The sequence below is a fragment of the Nelumbo lutea genome, chromosome 2, assembly GCF_056320005.1.
Source record: "Nelumbo lutea isolate HS-2025 chromosome 2, American lotus-T2T, whole genome shotgun sequence".
Lineage (NCBI taxonomy): Eukaryota > Viridiplantae > Streptophyta > Magnoliopsida > Proteales > Nelumbonaceae > Nelumbo > Nelumbo lutea.
In genome coordinates, this window is record NC_142685.1 from 88,527,055 (window position 1) to 88,548,352 (window position 21,298).

Genomic DNA, 21,298 nt, shown 5'->3' on the forward strand with positions numbered 1-21,298 from the left:
TCTTTTGTCATAGAGACCAATTTGTTGGTCAGGGCTTCAACTCATTCATGTATTAACTTCAGGGCTTCAACTCATTCATGTAATAGATTGCAAGGGTTCAAGACAAGTAGAAGGCTGAGTGACGAAGAAGTTACGCTCTACTTGGGGACCTCTGGAACAGTTGCAGCTATAATTATAAGAAATATAGAGTTAGTTTTCAGAGAAGGAATTATTGTACTTAAAGATTGTCTTTATGTACCAAACTTAAGAAGAAATTTGATTTCTGTCTCAAAGTTATGTTTGGATGGTTATTCTATTTTATTCAGTAATGTGATTACTATCAAATGGAATAACAAATTCCCTACTTATGGAGAACTCGAGAATGGTCTCTATGTTCTTCATCCTTCTCTGGAAACAAACATAACTGAAACTACATCAGAAATAATCCCCAAGAAGAGAACACATGAAACAGTTAATCCCATGTGCCTATGGAATTACCGACTCAGCCACATTAACATAGATCGTATCACAAGGTTGGTAAAGGATGGTCATTTGGATTTTCTAACTATAGAAGACCTCCTAACCTATGAACCTTGCCTTCAGGGTAAGATGGTGAAACGGTCATTTACAGGTAAAAGCCTAAAAGACCTACAGGCATGTTTGACCTAATACATACTGATGTATGTGGTCCCTTGAATGTTAGACACATAAGCAGCACATTTATTTTATAACATTTACCAATGATCATTCATTGTATAGTTATGTGTACCTGATGAGACATAAGTCTGAATCATTTGAAATGTTCAAAAAGTTCAAGCAAGAGGTCAAGAAATAGTTAGGGAGATAGATCAAAGCTCTTCGATTAGATCGAGGAGGTGAATATCTCTCCGACGAATTCCAGAACTACTTAAGGGACAATGGGATTGTTACACAGTTAGCTCCTTCTGCTACACCACAATTAAATGTTGTATCAAAGAGGAGAAACTGAACTTTATTAGATATGGTTGATCACTTCTCGTACACTTGAAACCACCTGCATCCTTTTTGGGATATGCATTAGAGACTGCGATATACATGCTGGATCGGGTTCCAACCAAATCCATTCCTAAGACTCTATATGAGCTATGAACTGGTAAGAAACCAAGTGTAAGACACTTGAAGATTTAGGATTGTCCAACACATGTTAAAAGAAAAAGTGTTGACAAATTGGAATCCACGACTAATTGTTGCCTATTTGTAGGCTACCCCAAAAGCTCTATAAGATATTTATTCTATGACCCAAAAGAGCAAAAGGTGTTTTGCAGCCGAAATGCTCATTTCTTGGAAGAAGATTACATCCTAAACAATCATCTTCAGGAAGTTATTATTAATGAGGAGAGCTCAGGGGTGGTGAGAGATGTCCCACAGGCTCCAGATAATAACCAACCTAGAAGGTCTACCTGGGTATCTAGGCCTCTATTTCGTTATAGCTATGATCAAGAAAGCTACTTGATGGAAGCCGCAATTAATGAAGAGGATTCCATGACTTATACGGAAGCTATGTTGGACATAGATTCCTTGAAGTGGGTAAATGCCATGAGAGCTGAGATGGACTCAATGGAGACCAATAAGTCTGGACTCTAGTAGATTCACCCCCTAGGATGAAAGCAATTGGTTGCAAGTGGACCTATAAGAGGAATAAGGGCCGCAAAGGTAAGATGGAGACCTACAAGGCACATCTTGTGGTGAAAGGGTACACTTAGAAAGACGGAATCGACTATGAGGAAACATTTTTGCCTGTGGCCATCCTTAAATCCATTAGGATCCTGCTAGCTGTAGCAGTACACCATAATTACCTGATTTGGCAAATGGATATCAAAACTGCATTTCTGAATGGAGATCTTATTGAATATATCTACATGCAGCAACCGCAAGGGTTCATTGTTGTAGGTCAGGAACACATGGTGTGTAAACTTAACCGATCCATATATGGACTTAAGCAAGATTCTAGAAGCTAGAACATCCGATTTGACTTTATTGTCAAATAGTTTAACTTTGAGTAGAATCCGAATGAGCCTTGTATTTACAGGAAGATAGTGGAAGATAAGGTTACTTTTTGGATTCTATATGTAGATGGCATTCTACTCATTGGGAATGATGTAGGAATGTTGACTACAGTGAAAGTATGGCTTTCACAACAATTCTCGATGAAAGATCTTGGAGAAGCCTCTTACATCTTGGGACTTCGATTCTATAGAGATAGATCGAAGAGGATAATAGGATTATCCCAATCTGCTTACATTGACAAGATTATCAAAAGATACAATATGGAGAACTCCAAGAAAGGAAATGTTCCTTTCAAGCACAGAGTCATTCTCTCCAAGGGCATGTCTCCCAAGACTCCTAAGGAGATTGAAGGCATGAGAGACTACCTATGCTTCAGCCATAGGGAGCATCATGTATCACATGCTGTACACTCAGCCAGACATTGCTCAAGCCGTGAGTGTGGTAAGCAGATATCAATCAAAACCCAGGACAGGAGCACTGGATAGCTGTGAAAACATACTGAAATACCTACTAAGAAAAAAGGAGTTTTGTCTGTTGTTCGATGGTAGTTCACTACATATCATTGGATATGCTGATACCGACTTTTAGTCAGACCCAGATGATAGAATGTCTACATTTGGTTACATCTTCACGATGGGGTCCTGTGTAGTAAGAATAACAGTCCACAACCCAAGTCGAGCACAATGCCGTAAGTGAGGTTTCCTATGGATGAAGTGGTTAATCTTAGAATTTGGAATCCTACCACTATTGTGTGACAACACTATTGGTAGAGGGGACGTCCAGATTCAGAAGGTAGAATCAACGGAGAATGTGGTAGACCCATTGACTAAGCCATTGACACATAAAGTGTTTGAGAAACACGTGGAAAGTATGGGACTCTGACTTGTACCCGATTAAACCTAAGTGCAAGTGGGAGCTGTTAGACAGTGTATGCCCTTAGCTCCAATCATCTTGATGTACATTATGGCATTTATTGTAAATGAATAAAGTACATTTTAAAAAGCGTGATTAGAGATCCTAGTCAACGGCTGTTAAAACGTTGTTTATCGTCCTTTCAGGCCGCAATTCCCTCTAGCTGTCGGCCACCACTTCTTTATTCGATCGCTCCCTCCTCGAAACGCCATGCCCCCTCAAAAAAGCCCCAACGACAAACGAACCTACAGGCGGGGCTCAAAGATCGAGAAGAAGAAAGGGTAAGGTAACTGATCCAATATGAGTAATGTGAGGTGTTGTCACATGGGGTTGTCACTCCACTGTTTGAACCATGTAAAGAGGAATCTTACATTCTCCGAATTACCGACGAGCCTTGGGTGGATGCAGGAGTACCTCTATAGAAGCCTGCCTTCCTGATAGGATCAGCCCCTTTGTCAAACAAAGTGAATGACCGGGGAATGCACTCTCTCTCTCATGGAAACCTAAACTACAAGTAATTGATTTTAAATTGTTGAGATTTGTTTTTGCAAAATATATTTATATAGAGATATACATATATTATAGTTTCTCAAAATGTTTGCATAAGGTTTTAATTCCTGGGATCCATGTGAAAAGAGAGTGCAACACTGCACCTTGCAACCGAGGGAGAGGTCCTCTCTTGTCGGGTAGTGTTTGATCATTAAGGGTTGAAAGGTTAAGTGTAAAACCATTGAAGGTAATACTTGATGGGCAAATCTTGCATCTGCCCATAGTCCTTGGACCTTCATAAGGTGGCTGGACCCAAGGACCATTTAGTGTAAATGTTGGGTCCATTAAGAGCCCATACTAATGGACTCAAGGTTTCACTGTGTTATGTAGTGAATCCGGTCAGACCTTGTAATAGAGGTTGGGATGAACTCATGTGGATGATGTGTAGATCAATGCTAGGGTCTCATGCCATACAAAGAGAGACAAGCTAGCCAGCATTTAAAGGGAAAGTGAGCTATGTGACTAAATGGGCCTAAAGCCCATTTCGAACTAGGCATAAGTGAGTTAATTAAAAAGGGGCGAATTCTAGTTTATAATCTGATTAGGATTAGCTAAACGATAAGGTAAGTCTTATCCATTTAAGAGTCCAAATCCAAATATCATATTTGGATCAAGAAACTCTTTTCTAATTGGATTAGGAAGTTAATCCAAAGAATGCTATAAATAGGGGCAAATTCACCAGTTTATGCACTCAGCAATTTGCAAAATCCTCCTCCAGTTCTTGCTGCCCCTACCCAGTTCGATTTCCACTTTTGGATCTGATCAAGAATAGTTCTTGATATTGTTTCTTGTTAGAAGAAACAATCTAAAGTCGTGCTCACCAGCCCCTTGTGTGATTCTTGCTGAAGAACCACTTTGCTGATCCTACCTCACTATAAGTTTTGTCATCTTCAATGGAGGCGGGTTTTGGTCACCTCTTTGGGCATGAACACCTACGTAGGGAGTTACTGTTATTCTGTATCAGGTACATCCTTACTTGCTTCCTTTTGGTTTTGGATTTGGTCCGGTTTGTTTGAAGAACAAACCTTGAAAATGCAGTTTTCTAAATTAGGGAATAGGATTCCCAGATAGGAGAAAGAAATTTTTGAAATTTCACCCAGCCACCCTGCATGGTTCGGCCATCCATATGATGGATCTCCCATCTTCAACTGTAACAAAGGTTACTAAGTTTACTCTGGCAACTAGACTGCTCTATGTAGGTCATTGTGTAACAATGGGTAGCATGGTAGTTTGAACTGTAATGTTGTCCCAAAAATTAAAGGGGTTTTTATAGTTCAGTCCACCCCTAGGGTGGAGCTAAGATTTCTAGGGTGGATTGAATCCTGCCCGTGGATTGATGCCAAATTCACAGGCAGGATGCAATTTATAGGGGACTACTAGTAGACTAAGAGGTGACTGCAATTTCAGATTTTTGAGCAGTCCAATTATCCCAAAATTATTTTAAAATGCAAAGGGTAAAATGGACCTTTTGTCTTTTCCATCCATCCTATCAGCCTCACTTCTTATGGTTTTGATATATGTCACACCATAAATGAATACAACTCAAATCAATTCCATGTTATTTTCCACTTAATTCAAAAATAACATGTTTATAACCCAAAGTTTAAGTATTAGATCAAAATACTATTACGATAATTAAGGATGACATTGAATGTTCTTTATTAATTTATTTAAGTAATGAATGATTGAATGTTTATTTTCCCATATCTTTCCCCGCATCATAGATTTTCCCTTTGATTTAAGTTAATCATGTTGATTCTAGTTAAACACATCACCTAATATAGAAATTAATAATAGGCTAATAACTAATTGTGTTAATTCAGGTTACGTAGGTTGTGTCCTGTTATTCATGCAATAAACATGTTATGTTCATGTATCGACCCATATATCTGAGTACCCCTTCCTTGATACGACATTAACATAACACGAGAACATGAATTGATAGATAGTTCATACCCCGAACCCATAACCCCCCAAATCCTGGTGGCAACATATTTGATCTCAGGTCTTGGTTACAAATAAACAAGAGGACATACCAACCAAGGGTAGAGCTAGGGGTGGCAACATATTTGATCTCAGGTCTTGGCCCCTCTTATGCCTTAAAAATCCCATAATCCCCATTTATTTGCCACTAACCCAAGTTTCTGTCTTCTTTTTAATTGTGTTTTAGTTGCCATGTTATGACCAAAATACTCTCTACTCCTTTTATTCATTTCGCATTTCAAAATGTCAAGTTTTTTTTTTTTTTGACATTTTTCAACTGTCCAAGTCATAGTTCAATTAGCCTAATAACCCAAATAAAATGTCCAAATTGATGGCCTCCTTCTTATATTCTTTTAATCTTATCGGGATTAAATTTGGAAAAATGAACTGAAATAATGAATATAATTCATTTTTTTTAATCTTTTAACCCACTAAAATACATGTAGCTCTGTCACTAATACCAACTAAGCCACCATTAACTTGTCGAAGTCCTCAACATGATTTTCAAAACCAGACCGGACTGGACAGTCAGACTGGAAAAACTGGTAACCGGTCAGCCCCCTGGGTCCAGTTATACTATAAACCAGCAATTCCTTAAAAAAATGTTGAAAAAGTCAGAAAACTACTGACCCGGATGGTCGAACCACTAAATGAAACCCTAGGGGGAAAGTTGGTCAATGGGATTTTGGTTTCCATTGACCAAGAATTACATGTTCATTTTTCAGATTTATGTGGGGATGAGGAAAAATTTATTTTCCTAGGTAAGTGATATCTATCTTCTAGGTGGGTAAATAACTTTCCCACGTAAGAAGAAAGTTGTTAATACTTAAATGGGACAAAAATGCCCCTTTTAATAAACGATTTTTAAGACTAAAATGTTCATTACATTATTTACCTAGAAAATAAAAGAAAATGGATAAATGCACTTACTGGGGTATGTTATGTTTTCCAAGAAAAACATACCCAGATAAAACTGCATTTATCTGGATAAATAACTTACAGAAAAGTGAACGGGGCCTAGGGTTTGAGATAAAATCATGCACATGAGCCTCTCAAGTATTCTGTACACATGGAGCCTACATAAAATCCTTATCATAAAGAACACTTTCATGTATATTCATGATAGTTGGTAACCTGATATGTATGATTTTGTCTCCCACCAATTAATTAAGTAGACCCGCCGGAACTGATGAAGAAGGTAAAAATAATAAGATAAGAAGGGGGTGATGAGTGGTCGCCGCCTGGACCAAAGTCACGAAACACCGAAACCAGAGAACTGGAATTCGATCGACAGAGAAAAGCCAGTTGGTCAGGAGAGAGCGTTCCGGAGGTCAGATTTTTTTTTTTCTCTTTATCTTCGAGTTTCTTTTCTAACTTTTGTTTGATGTTGGATAACCGGTGTTCGATTAATAGACTAAACGGATCCGATCTTTTATTTAGCATTTTTTTCTGATTTTTTATTCATGCATTTTCTAGAGATTTGGTAGCATTATTTGGGTTTATTTATTCTTTTTTGTGAAATATAGTAGTGGAAATCATGAACAAGCAGCTTGATGTTTCAAAATGGGCAAATAGATTACACGGAAAGAAGAAAAAATAATCACATAATTTGCTAATGTGGCAGGTTTTTTGTTTTCAAACACCTCCTAAGTTTTCCACTGATTCTTTCCCTTTTGTGTTTTTCTTAATTGAATGATCTTGATTTTTTTCAAGTACATGTTAGAATTTCTACTTTCATTTTCTATAATCTACATTCTCTGGTCCACTTTTGCTTCCTTTTCTACTTTATTTTACTTCATTAAGCTGCTTGCAAACAAACACATAAAAGTAAAGTTGAAATAAGAACAAATCAGAATTTACACCTCACATCATTTACACTCTAAATTTGCTCCAGGGCAAAAGTGATTGACCGCAAACAAATTTCTTCTCTATCCAGTAAAGATTAGTATTGTACTAGAATAAAAAACTCAACTCATCTTCTTAAACCATGCTCTTGCCATTGAGAAAGCATCGAAGTGATTAGTTGATTAGATGAAATTGTATTGTTTAATTTGTTTTGGAAAACGTATAGGTATAGCTGGGGTGACAACAACACAAACAGCAAAAGCAGCTGGTTCTAAGATATCATATCCACTAAATCAAATTCAAACAAAATGAAGGCCCAAAACCTAAAAGAGCTAATTGTTTCTCTCAAAAGCAAATCGCCTCCACTACTCACCTTCTCCAGGCAAGAGCTCGAAACTGCAACCAACAACTATGCAGAAGACAGAGATTTGGGATATAATCTCTACAGCGGAATCGATGAACAAGGTCGTTCTATTTCCGTCAAGAAGTTGTATGATAGCGAATCCATCATAAATGAAGTTGCAGTGGCATCCCAAATAACTAACCACAACAACATACTGAGACTCCTGGGTTTCTGCTTGGAAACCGAATTCCCCACGCTCGTGTACGAAGATACAAGCAACGGACCTCTCTTCGATCACATCATCGAGGACCCATGGTTCTTCTGTTGTGTTAAGGGAAGGAAAACTGCATGCCCGAAATTGCCATGGGAGACCAGGCTAAGGGTAACAACCGAAATTGCAGACACTTTAGTCTATCTCCACACCGCTACTTCAAACCCCATCATTCATACGTCCATAAACCCCAAGATTATTTACTTAAACAAAGACTACATCATCAAACTTTCTGGGTTCAACGATGCATTATGGATCCCCAAAGGAGAAACATTTGCAGAAACCAAGAAGACTTGGTGCTCTACTTTCACAGCTCCTGAGGCCTGGCCTAGCAGAAGGTTTACAGAGAAGAGTGATGTTTATAGCTTTGGCCTTCTTTCACTTGAGGTCTTGACTGGTACGGAAACTTTTCGTATGACCAACGAGGTATCTGGTTCTGATTTGGTAGAGGAGAGTGAAGGGGCTATTCACTTGTTTCGCCGAAACTGGAATAAGAAAGATATTGAAGTGTATTTGAAGTCGAACATCCTCAAGGAAGGAAACAAGGAGCAGCAAATGGCATTTCTGGAAGTTTCGTTGAGATGCGTGAAATCTAAGCCTGAGGAGAGGCCTACAATGACAGAAGTTGTACAGGAACTTAGACAGATTAAACAGTTGCAACCGTCTTCGTTTTCATGTGAGGTAATGTCAATGTTCTCTACACAATTCATTTCTTTACTTCTTCTTTTTCCTTTTTCTGTTGAAATCAGAAAAGAATGGAACTTATTAGATTTGCAGAGTAGATGTTTGGCTATCTAATTATTTTTCCTTTATAGCTTGCCTTTCAATGTCTCTCTCAGGAGGAAATAGATATTGTTGCAACTTTCAGGTTTGGGTCACATAGTTTTCCTTTCAACGTTCTTTTTGTTTGGATGACAGGGAAGTTCATCAAATGGCCGTGAGGATGAATAGAAGCGCTATATTCTGCTTTATGATTGTCAAAGGAAGATGGCTGTTAATAAGTTACTAGGACGTTTGTAGGAGTAGGATGGACCGAAGGAGATCATTTGTGCCCCACTTTTGAACTTCATTTTCTATTTCTAAGTTGATCGGATGTGTTTGTTTCTTTAGTTGATACTTGATAGATCTTTATAAGTTAATGTGGAAGAAAAGAAAAGACTCTCCCTCTCTCTCACACACATGTTTCTTTCAAGACAAATTAAACATAATTATGCTAGGTTTGGCAGATGAGACTTAGCCAAATTACAAATCCACTCAGGGCAAGACGATTCAAAATAATTAACCCTGATCCTTAAAACGTTGCTTAGCTAACATATGTGCCACAACATTACATTTTCTATTGAGCCACAGAGCCATAAATTTTCCTTTGCACATTGCAGCTTCTATCCCGATCCACACCATTACAAGTTTACAAATTTATGTTTCAATTCGAAATTTGGACTTGATCATATGGTGGATAACATTGATTATCATAGTGTTTGAAAGCGTGGACGTTTTTTGGGACCGATTTTTAAGAAAAAACACCTAAGACCCGCTTTTTATAAAAATAAAAAACACTTCTGCCAAACATTTTGGTCTTGCGATCCATTCAATGGTTTTATGATGGGATCATAATATCATATTATATAATGTTTAAAATATTTTTTATGGTTCTAGACATAGAAGCCCGGCTTGGCACGGCAGATGTTCTCCTCTAGTTACCGCTCTCCATGCCCAAATTTGGTATAGTTTTGGGTTAAGCCCAAAATTGTTATTCCTATATATTTCTTGTGTCTCTTGGAATTAGAGAGATGAAACATGGGAAGGCTTGGTCTGGTTCTTCAAATCAGGTGCTAACATTAATACATTATGAAGCACCGTTTTCGAAATCGGACCGGACCAGAAAAACCGGGAATCGGTCATGATCGGTTCCGTTTTCCTACAAACCGCTCTTTCCCTCAAAACCATTGATTTTGGTCAATAAACTGTTGAACCGGCTGGTTAATCATTTGAATCGTTCGAACGGTTTTGACCGTTTTATAATTTTTTATTTTTATTTTTTTTGTCAGAACGGACCAATCGTTCAGGTCGAACGATCGAACTGTTCGAACCGGTAACTGGACCCCTGACCGATTCGATCACTGGTTCATTTTTAAAAACCATGTTATGAAGAGAAGAGACTATATATGTTGTGTGAGCCCATGAACTATAAACTTTCAAACAAGTAGCTGACTCGTGATGACAATTTGGAAAATTTGGGAGCCTGTTGGTATGGGTGCAAGTTGGGGCGGGTTAGATCAGGTCGAGGTCAACCTCAATCTAACCCAAGGTTCTGAACCCCCAACTCTAACCTGAACCCAACCTAAAATCCCTCTATCATAACCCAACCTAACCCATTGTCAAGAGGCTATTTGATAACAGCTGAAAATACTGAAAAATTTATAGCTGAAAATTTTATAGCTTTGTCTTTTAGTGAACAAGATTTTAAAGAGGTTGGGAACTCCATAATGGCTGAAACGGATGTTGGGCAGATCATTATATCCTAATTAAAAAAGATAAGCAATAAGTCTCTCTGAGTCGAGAAAATTCATTATTAAACAGTCCCTTAAAATCTTCCAAATTCTCTTAATCATTGACTAAGAGACCAACTGAATTTTTATGGTTTACCATAATTTTTAACGGTAATTTGCTTGTTTCATGTTTATATTTGATTTTTTAGAACAAAACTGAAAAACAAAAGAAATATTTCAAAAGGTTAGAGTATACGATGAATTATAATAGTAAATACATAAAAACCTAAAATCATGAAATCAGCAATAATAAAACACAAAGTCATAGTAGAATTTCGTTGGGTTATCAAAGAAGTCAATCCTAACCCAACCTAAAGTGAAATTGGGTTGGGCCGGTTGGCAAATTCAACCCTAACTGTAGACCCACAATTAACTCGGCCCAACCTAACCTCACTTTAAGTGTGGAAAGGTGGTGTTTTATCAAAAGTTATTGTCTCTTTTGATAAGCATGTTTCATCTTTCATTCGTTCTTGCCCTTCTAAGGGAATGTTTTGTAATGTAGATGAGAAATTGGGTGGTATGGATGAAAACACACCACACCTCAACACGGTAGTTGCTCTGAACTATGGACAAATAAGTGTGGATTGAATTACACTGCATCCCCACAAGTGTTTTACAATGTGATGAGTATGTTAGTCCACACCCTATGTTCCAATTCCATGCATCTCACCTATAACATGTAGGGCTATAATCGGATCAGACTTGGATCAAATGCAACAAAATCCGCATACGATTTGACTACTAAGAACCTACATCCAAATCCGATTTGAAATCTGATCAGATTTGGATTTAACTCAACTCTACTTTCAATTTTTTAACACACTAAAGTTATTATACATATAAATTCATATATAATATAATAGAATATATAGAATATAATTTTATAATTTTAAATATAATTATATAATATTTATATATTAATGTTAATAAATATTATAATATACTCAGACTCAGATGGGTCAAACTTGACTTGAAGGGTTCAACTACTGACCTATTCAACCCGGTCAGTGGGTTACAAGTTGCATACTTAATGCATGTGCAAACTTTTGAAGGCCATAACTTTGCACTATGATGTCCGATTGAGGTGATATTTTTTATTTTGGGTAACTTTTCAAGATCTATGTGTCCTAAGGTGTCGGGGGTGCCTTCTCCCACTATCAAGTACTATTAAATTTGTTATAATTACTTGTGTTTTTGATCATTTTTAAAGTTATAACATGATTTTGTTATTTAATCTATTTTTTTGTTTTAGAAATAAAATATAGAATATGATTTGGCTATTAATATTTTGATATTTAAAGTGTTTAAAATTAGTTATTTAAAATAGTAATCAATTATTTAAATAAAACTACTATTTAAATTTTAAAATATTAATTATTTATTAAAATCCATAAAAATATAATTTATACTATTATTGCATAATTTTGTAAAGTATAAAATTATTATTAATTCAAATATTATGAAATCTATTATAATTATTTTTCTACTCTTAAGAATTTTTTATAAATATATTACATAATTTTGTTATTTTAACTATTTAAAATTTAGTTATGTTAAATATTTTATTATTTAAATATTTCAGTAATATGTAAAATATGTATATTTTTTTGTTATTTGAATTTTAATATTTTGTTATACAACTATTCATCTCTTTTTAATATTTTTTTATTTGAATAATCCATAAAATTATAATTTATATTGTTATTACAGAATTTCAAAAAAATATTTATTAATAATATGAATATTATTAAATCTATTATAATTATTCTTTTATATTTTTAATAAATATTTTAAAATTATTGCATAGTTTCATTATAATATTTAAATAATTGCTAAATTTTTTAATTAAAATTTTCTTTAGATATACATAATGAAAAGTGGGAAGAGGATAAATAGGAATTATAGATAGTTAGAGATATTTTAGGAGAAAGTGGAGTATAGTTAGTCTCCTAATAAAAATAAAAGGAAAAAGGGAGATAAGCCATGTTGAGGTAAATCCATGGGCTTCTATAGGGAATCTTGCACCCTTCTAATGGAGCACAAAGAGGCCATCTGACCTGGTATAATATTAATTTAGTATATACTAGTAGGGACCCATTTAATGCACGGATCTTGTTAAATGAAATTAAAATGTAAAAAGCCCTATATATGACATTTACAATTGAGTCAATTCCATCTAGGAATGACAATTTTCCTTATCCCCAGCAAATACCCAACTTCCCCGACCTGATGGGGTTGGGACATGGGGATTGCTTTGGAGAAGCGGGCATGGGGGTGGGGATTAATAGGGATTCCCGACCACAGTTGGGGTGGTGGATGGGGAATGAGGTCCCCGCCCCACTAGCAGGGACCCGTGCGATGCACGGGGTTTATTAAGTGAAAGCTAAACATTGCAAAAATATAAGAGTATACAATTGCTTTATATTTTAATTTTTAAAATAATTAATAATTATTTATATTTTATATATGATTTTCAATAATTTTTTTGCAATACAAAAATAGCAATAATTAAATTCAGCTAGGATGGTTCATCAAACTAATGAAACCAACCAACCTGACCTAACTTGACTTAACTTAGTCGGTTCTAGTATTTTCTTATCAGCTTTGGTTTAGCAATTTCCTAACCCGACTAGGTCAAGTAGTTTTGGTTTGGTCATTTGTAAACCGATCAAAATCGAACCTACCTAACCATAGATATATAAATATTTTATATTTTAAATATACTTTGAATATGAAAAGTGCAAAATTCTCATATTTCTTAGTCTTAAATGTTTTATATTTTAAATTTAAATTATTTATTTATTTTTTAATAATATTGCTGTATTTTTTGTAATTTAAAATTAATTTTTTTGAGTCAATTGACCAAACTGATACAACCCGAGTTGGCTCGGGTAAACCTGTACATATATAGGCTCAGGTTGTGCTTTTCCTCTTTTTAAACAAAAAATGACTAAACCTGAGCCTAAGCCTGTCCAGACCAATAGACCTAGATCTTGAGACCAAGCCTGAACCCCGATCTATACAAATACCAAGTCATGCTTGGAACAGGCTTATTTAGGAAAGCCCGATCACGACCTGATGTTTAAAGCCTATGCTTGAGCTCGTGGGCTTAAAACATTGTCCAAGCGTTGGGCTACCCAGCCCATGAACATCTAGTTTCAAGTGACCAACTCCCCAATGTAACCAAGTTGATTTAGTTGGCCAAATAGCTTTCAAACGAACTGAAATGACCCATGAACTCTCCTAATTTTGGCTAAATTCATAGTTTAGTCTCTAATAAATAGCAATAGTTTAATCTCCAATAATTATTGAGAATTTATAGAGAAAATGCACAATTAATGAAAATAAATTTATAATGAAAATACAACAAATAACTAACAAATATACAATGAATACAATAATTATGAAAATACAATAAAAACTAAAAATATATTAAATTAGTCAATAAATGGTGTAATAACCAATAATAGTTTAATCTCTAACAAATATTAATCAATAAATTATAACAAAAATATAATAAGTCAAATAAGGGCAATAAATTAAACTTAAAAGTTAAGTAACAATACTTTAATCTCGAATAATTATTGCAAATTTTTTGTTAAATAACATAACAAAAACAGATTTTTACATAATTATTAAAAATATATTTATCACGAATACAACAAATAATTACTGAAAATACATTAAATATTATAAAAAATATAGATAAATGTTTTAAAATTATTATTCATTAACATTATTTTTTGAAATCTATTATATAATTTCTTTATTTAATCTACTTTTAAAAAATTGAAAATATGATTTAGTTATTAATTTTTTATACTTAACATGTTTAAAAATTAGCTATTTACAATATTATTTAGTCATTCAAATAATATCATTATTTATATTTTAAATTACTAATTATTTGTTGAATTTAATAATCTGTAGAATTACAATTTATACTATTATTATATAACTTTGTTATAAAATTAATTCAAATATTATGAAATCTATTATAATTACACTTCTACTCGTAAGAAATTTTTTAAATTTATTACATAATTTTGTTATTTTATCTATAAAATTTAGTTATGTTAAATATTTCGTTATTTGAAATATTTAGTTACTTAAATATTTAAATAATATGTAAAATACTTAGATTTTTTTATTTAAATTTTATTTATTTTAAAGTTATTATGTAATATTCTATATTACGTTATATAATTATTTAGATATTATTATTATTTTTTGTTTAAATTATTTAGTTATTGGAATATTTGAGTAACATTTTTTAGTTTAAATTTTTATTATGTAAATAACGTTTAAATAATTTATACTATTATTATATAATTTCATTATATTATTAATTGAAATATTATGGGAGAGATAGAAGGGTGTATGGGAGAAAGAAAGAGATTTAAGGAGAGAAGAGAGAAAGGGGAATGGGAGAAGGACAGGGCTGCTGACCTGGGACATAATTTCTTTATAATATAGTATAGATATTAAATATTATACATATTAAATATATACTATTATATATATAAACAATATTATTTATATTATATATATATAAATAATATAAAATGATATATATCAAAATATATTTAAAATATTATATATTTTTTAAAATATTTATTTATTTTTAAATACCATTAAGCAAAAAAAAGTTAGGGATTTGGGTCCTCACAAGGAACTTGTCCCCATTGGGATCAGGGTCGGAGATGGGGAATATGATCCCTGAACCCGCCCCATTTCCATTCCTAGTCCTGTTTAAATTCAACCTAAAAATTATTTTCAAGTCATGTCTAGCTAGTCAAAGTTGAACATCTTTAAGAGTTGTTAATTTTCTATATCCATATCCTTTTTACAATTAATTAATGCTATGTCTATACTCTCATACTAATGAGAGTGAGAGATGTTAGTTGTCTCACTAGAGTAGTAGTGCGAGAGATGGAGATGGCTTGACATAGCAGACTCACCAGAGTAGGAGAGCAAGAGATGGAGATGGCTTGGCGCTTCAGTGCACCACCACTTGATGCTTCTCACCTGCAACTCTACAAGGTCGTTGACCTCCGCCACAAGAACTCATTCGTTTCGGCTTCCATAGATGGTTCCTCGCTTCAGCACTTCTGCAACCCACCATTTTTCTTTTGCTAATCCAAAGTAGCTCAAATTATTGCATATATGGCTCAGTTTGGAAGGAGTACAAATACAATTTTGTAGAGTGCAAAGCCTTATATTTTGTATTATTAGTGGAGAAGCCCGTGCATAGAATGAAAAAATAATAATTAAAACTATAACTAAATTTATTAATGCAAATCAAGTATGATAAAGAAAATACAATTTGGAATGAAAATATTGACTTGACCCCAAGTTGGGAAGAATTTGGATTTAGGCCATTAGAAAGTGGTTCAATTGATGTTTGACAATTTATGATTATTTCTTTGCTATTATTTCTCATTTGTTTGTATGTGTACACATTACGAGAAAAACGGTCAAAGCCAATGGTTCAGAGGTGGCAGTCAACTGCCGTTATAGGGACATCTAAGAACGGGATATCAAAGACCGCCGCCTACATTCATTTTAAAAACTAGCACAGTGGTTATTAATATACATTTGGCAGATTTTATTGTGAACCAGAATTAAACCGGCCTAACATTACAACGAACTGGTGTAGAGAAACGCAAGGAGGGAAAAAAAATTCTTTCTCCCACGCGTGAATTTCCCTTCTTTTTCGACAAGAGAGAAGGTTCTTCAGTTTCCAACAGAGAACCTTGCAAAGAAATTTTCAAGAGACAAGTTATTCTTTGTTGGATTTTAATCTCATAAGAGATTAAATCCAATGGGTTTGATTGGTCAATTACATGTGAAATTGCACCTGCACACTTGATTGAAAAATTAGCTTTTCTCTTACAAAACCCAGTTTTGAACTTGTCCCATATTGGAAAATTATAAGCTTTGTTTTCAGTATTTTAATAGGAGCAATTTTACACTCCTTAGAAATAGTAGAGGAGAGTATGGGGTTTTAATACTGTGCAACACGCGCATGTGTGTGGTGCAATGAGGCACTTTAGAGGTACACTTTGCTCGCACTTCGCATGGCTTGTGAAGGGCGGCTTTGGTTTTGGGGCGATGCTGACCGTTGATCGCCGTTGATGAGACCAATAGTCACGATTTGATCGGGTGTGATGAAGAGACACAATTCAAAGCTAACAGTCATTAACAGTTGACTACTATTTAAACAGTCACAATGTTTGAAATTGTGATTGTTCAAGGTGCCTTCTCTGAACCAGCACCTACATTTTCTTCATACGTCTTTATAAACTATTTAAGGAGCATGAATCAGACTTCAAAAACACACATTTTCAAATTCCACTTTCTCTCTCTCTCAATCCGGTCTACTATAGTCTCACAGAAGATTTCTTAAGAGATTCTTCAACTTTGCTGGTTGCAGATTCTTGCCCAATGATCTATTGTATCCTGGGAACAGATTTGCATATAACCCAACAGCAAACTCAGTGAAACTGAGTGGGGGCAAAAAATATTCTAAAGACAATGTCTTCAGACTCACCTTAGAGCTTCTCCCCCAAAGTTACAGTGACTCCATTTACCAACAATTTTAGAATGTTAATCTGCAATAGAGGCGGAAGCAAGCATGATTTCGATCAAGATGATGAACCAGGATCTTGTTCAACTAGAAAAGTTCGATGGAGAAACCTTTAGCCGATGGCAAGACAAGATGATCTTCTTTTTTACCACACTAAATGCCTTATCAGACCGGCTCTACAATTTCTACAAGGAACTTACATCTCCAAAAGAAATCTGGAAGGCCCTGGAATTCAAATACAAGGTGCAAGAAGCAGGTACAAATAAGTATCTTATTGCAGAATACTTTGACTTCACAATGAATGAACATAAACCCATACTAGAGCAAGTTCATGAACTACAGGTGATACTTAACAAAATCCGATCCCTTGACATCATCCTTCCTGAATCTTTCCAAGTGGGAGCAATCATTGCCAAACTTCCACCCTCTTTGAAGGATTACAGGAAGAAACTTCTGCACAAGGCTGAAGAACTTACCTAAGAGTAAATTTAGCAACACCTTTGTATTGAAGAAGAGTCTCTGATTAGAGATAGTAGGGATAAGACCTTGGCCGGTATGCTGAACTCTAAGGTCAATTTTGTAGAAAACGGATCGAAGAAGACTAACCCTACATTACAAGTAAAGAAGAAGGATGGGAACTTCAAGAAGAGCAACAATAAGAAAGGATCCTACTATGTTTGTGGAAAGAAGGGGCACTATGCCCGAGTCTGCCAACATCGGAAAGGTGGAACCAAGTCTACAAACATGGTAGAAGATAATCTAGTGGCCACGATTACTAAAGTCAACATGGCGGAATCGTCTTCTGAATGGTGGTTTGATTCAGGCGCCACAGTCCATGTTTGCAAGGACAAGTCATTGTTCAAAACATATAAAGAAGTGACTGATGGCCAGGAGGTATAGAAGGGAAACCAAACATGTGCCAAAATTGTTGGAAGAAGCAGCATAGAGTTGAACTTTACCTCCGGAAAGACACTGACTCTTTTGAATGTTCTCCATGTTCTTGACATTAGAAAGAACTTGGTCTCAATAAATCTTGTCTGTAAGAGGGGATTCAAAGTTGTCTTTGAATCCGACAAACTAATCCTATCCAAGAATGGGATGTTTGTTGGAAAGGAATATGATTGTAATGGTATGTTCAAATTAAGTATTAATGAAGGAAAAGTTTTTGTTTATATTATTGATTCTTTCTCTTTATGGCATGATAGATTAGAACACTTAAATTTTAAATCCATAAAGAACATGAACAAACTTGGTATAATTGCTTACAATAATGAATCAACCGAAAAATGTGAGATATGTGTAAAATCTAAAATGGCTAAGAAACCTTTCCCTAGTATTGAGAAAAATGTGTGTGCGGTGCAATGAGGCGCTTTAGAGGCGCACTTTGCTTGCACTTCATGCGCACCCATGTGGCTCGCGAAGGGCGGCTTTGGTTTTGGTGCAATGCTGACCATTGGTCACTGTTGATGAGATCAACGGTCACAATTCGATCGGGAGTGATCAAGAGGCACAATTCAAAGTTAACAGTCATTAAATGTTAACTACTTTTTAAACAGTCACAATGTTTGAAATTGTGACTGTTTAAGGAGCCTTCTCTGAACTAGCACCTACCTTTTCTTCATACCTCTTCATAAACTATTTAAGGAGCATGAATCAGACTTCAAAAACACACATTTTCGAAATCCACTTTCTCTCTCTCTCAGTCCGGTCTACTACAGTCTCACAGAAGGTTTCTTCAGAGATTCTTCAACTTTGCTGGTTGCAGATTCTCACCCAAGGCTCTGTTGTATCTTGGGAACGGATTTGCCTATAACCCAACAGCAAACACAGTGAAACTGAGTGGGGGCAAATAACGTTCTAAAGGCAGTGTCTTCAAACGCACCTCAGATCTTCCCCTCTAAAGTTACAGTGACCCCATTTACCAACATTCTTCATGAGCAAGAAAGTTGGGAAGAAAATCTAGGGTTGTGCGATTTTTTGGGCAGTTTGGGGTTGTGCAATTTTTTGGGCGATTTAGAGCTAGGGTTGTGTGGTTTTCTAGATGACCTCTATTTGTTCAAGCAAGAGAAGAGAAGAGAAGGTAACATTCTGGGCGACCTTTGTTAGTTCGAGCTAGGGTCATGGTCCAATCAAGTTCATCAATAAAAAGGTATAATGGGAAGGTTCTTTCCATTAGAGAAAGAAACATTAAGAAACAGAAATTTAACGTTCTAGTGGAAGGGAAATGGAGAAAATACTGGGATATAGATTACAAATGGGTGGGTGGGGTTGCATTTTGGTATTTTGTTCGTACCAATTATCTGTATCGTTCTAGACGGTTTGTTTCTTTCTCTTCTTCAGATTATATGGATAGTTGGTACTCTATCGGCCTTTACAAGGTTTTCAGTTGGTTCAGCTATTTTTTTCCCTCTGCATTTGCATCATAGCTTTGCTTGTTTTTCTTTGTTTTACATTTTTAACTGTGGCTGGTTATGGTGATGATGGTAAGACTAAGAGATACTTTAACATTGCTTATTTTGTTCTCTCTTTATCAAGGGTTGCGGATTCTTTTCATTTTTTGTCTGAACTATTGAGTGCAGCAGAATGGGGAGTACTGATGGATCCACCTACGGGGCATACACATACGAGAATCTAGAAAGGGAACCATACTGGCCACAGGAGAAGCTCCGAATTTCCATTACACGAGCTGGCAGGTTTATTGCTTCCCATATTGCCAAGAGGTTGAAGAGTGAAGGCCATTACATCATTGCTTCTGACTGGAAGAAAAATGAACACATGACGGAAGATATGTTCTGTCTTGAATTCCACCTTGTTGATCTCAGGGTGATGGATAACTGCTTAAAGGTTACAACTGGGGTTGATCAGGTTTTTAATCTTGCTGCTGACATAGGAGGGATGGGCTTCATTCAATCTAACCATTCAGTTATTATGTACAACAACACAATGCTTGAGGCTGCAAGAATCAACGGAGTTAAAAGGTTTGTTAACCTGGAACACTTGACTGCATCATGTTTGTACTCCCTGTTTGAGAACTGGATTCTGGATATTGTTACTATGTTACCAATTGCTGCAGTTTTTGTCTGCATGTCTTTGTATGTTGGGTTTTGTAGGTTCTTCTATGCTTCTAGTGCTTGCATCTACCATGAATTTAAGTAGTTGGAAACTAATGTGAGATTGAAAGAGTCTGATGCCTGGCCTGCAGAGGTTTGCTGCCATAATTAATTCAAAGAAGTTGGATTCATTTCTATTGATTTCAACTTACTGACTATTTATGGAGTTTAATCTTTTTATTTTCTTCTTGCAGCCTCAAGATGCTTATGGCTTAGAGAAACTTGCAACAGAAGAGCTGTGCAAACATTACACAAAAGACTTATGGAATTGAGTGCTGAATTGGACGGTTCCATATATAACATATATGGCCCCTTTGGAACATGGAAAGGTTAGCTTAAACATGCAAGGATTCATATTTATTGGGTATATTTGTTTCATTGGCCATATGTTGATATATGCTGCATTGCTTTCACCAATTGTAGGTGGGAGGGAGAAGGCCCCTGCTGCTATCTGTCAGAAGGTCATTACATCCACTGATAAGTTTGAGATGTGGGGAGATGGACTTCAGACGCGATCTTTCACCTTCATTGATGAATGTGTAGAAGGTGTTCTAAGGTTATTACTGAACTGAATATCTATCTCACTGTTATCTTTTCAAGCTCTAGTCTTATAATTTTTTCTTTGCACTCTTATTAACTGCATTCCTATCTTTGTGTTTTTGCAGGATGGGCTGAGAATCACTTACTTTTGGATCAAGGAGCAGATTGAGAAGGAGAAGGCTCAGGGTGTCGATGTGGCTGTTTATGGGTCATCCAAAGTGGTTGCTACACAAGCACCTGTTCAACTTGGCTCACTACGTGCAGCTGATGGTAAAGAATGATGTTGGTGAATCTAATCAGCATCTATGGTTGCACTAAAAGGCCTAGTATTATGTTCAAAAAATCAATACCACCGTATCATGTTGGCAGGAATGAAATGGGTACGGATAGTAGTAATAATTCATGATGCAGGTCAGGCGTATGGTCCTTTTCATTTTTATAATTACCATTTCGATGTATGAAAGGAATGTTTTATTCACATGTATTATACTAGATTTTGAAGGTGGGTCTCTTCTATTCTTGAATGATATAATAAGTAATCTCAGGAAGCTTCCTATTTTATGTGTCAATGAATGGATAATA

At 35.4% G+C, this 21,298-nt stretch overlaps 1 protein-coding gene and 1 pseudogene across 1 annotated transcript; both read left to right on the plus strand.

The window, feature by feature from the left end:
* Positions 1 to 6,662: 6,662 nt before the first annotated feature.
* Positions 6,663 to 9,104, plus strand: LOC148871752 (wall-associated receptor kinase 17-like). The gene is made up of 3 exons (XM_088967708.1): positions 6,663 to 6,799; positions 7,541 to 8,609; positions 8,847 to 9,104. The coding sequence occupies exons 2-3, from the start codon at positions 7,623 to 7,625 to the stop codon at positions 8,877 to 8,879; spliced, it is 1,020 nt and encodes a 339-aa protein (XP_088823834.1). The 5' UTR covers positions 6,663 to 6,799; positions 7,541 to 7,622; the 3' UTR covers positions 8,880 to 9,104.
* A 10,545-nt stretch (positions 9,105 to 19,649) lies between these two features.
* LOC148871753 (GDP-mannose 3,5-epimerase 1-like) lies at positions 19,650 to 20,997 on the plus strand (annotated as a pseudogene).
* Positions 20,998 to 21,298: the final 301 nt, after the last annotated feature.

What these genes read in the sequence shown, in the direction of transcription:
- LOC148871752 (XM_088967708.1), top strand. Translation starts at nt 7,623, where the DNA reads ATGAAGGCCCAAAACCTAAAAGAGCTAATTGTTTCTCTCAAAAGCAAA. An exon ending in CGTCTTCGTTTTCATGTGAG is followed by an intron (nt 8,610 to 8,846) that starts GTAATGTCAATG and finishes TTTGGATGACAG; the next exon opens with GGAAGTTCATCAAATGGCCG.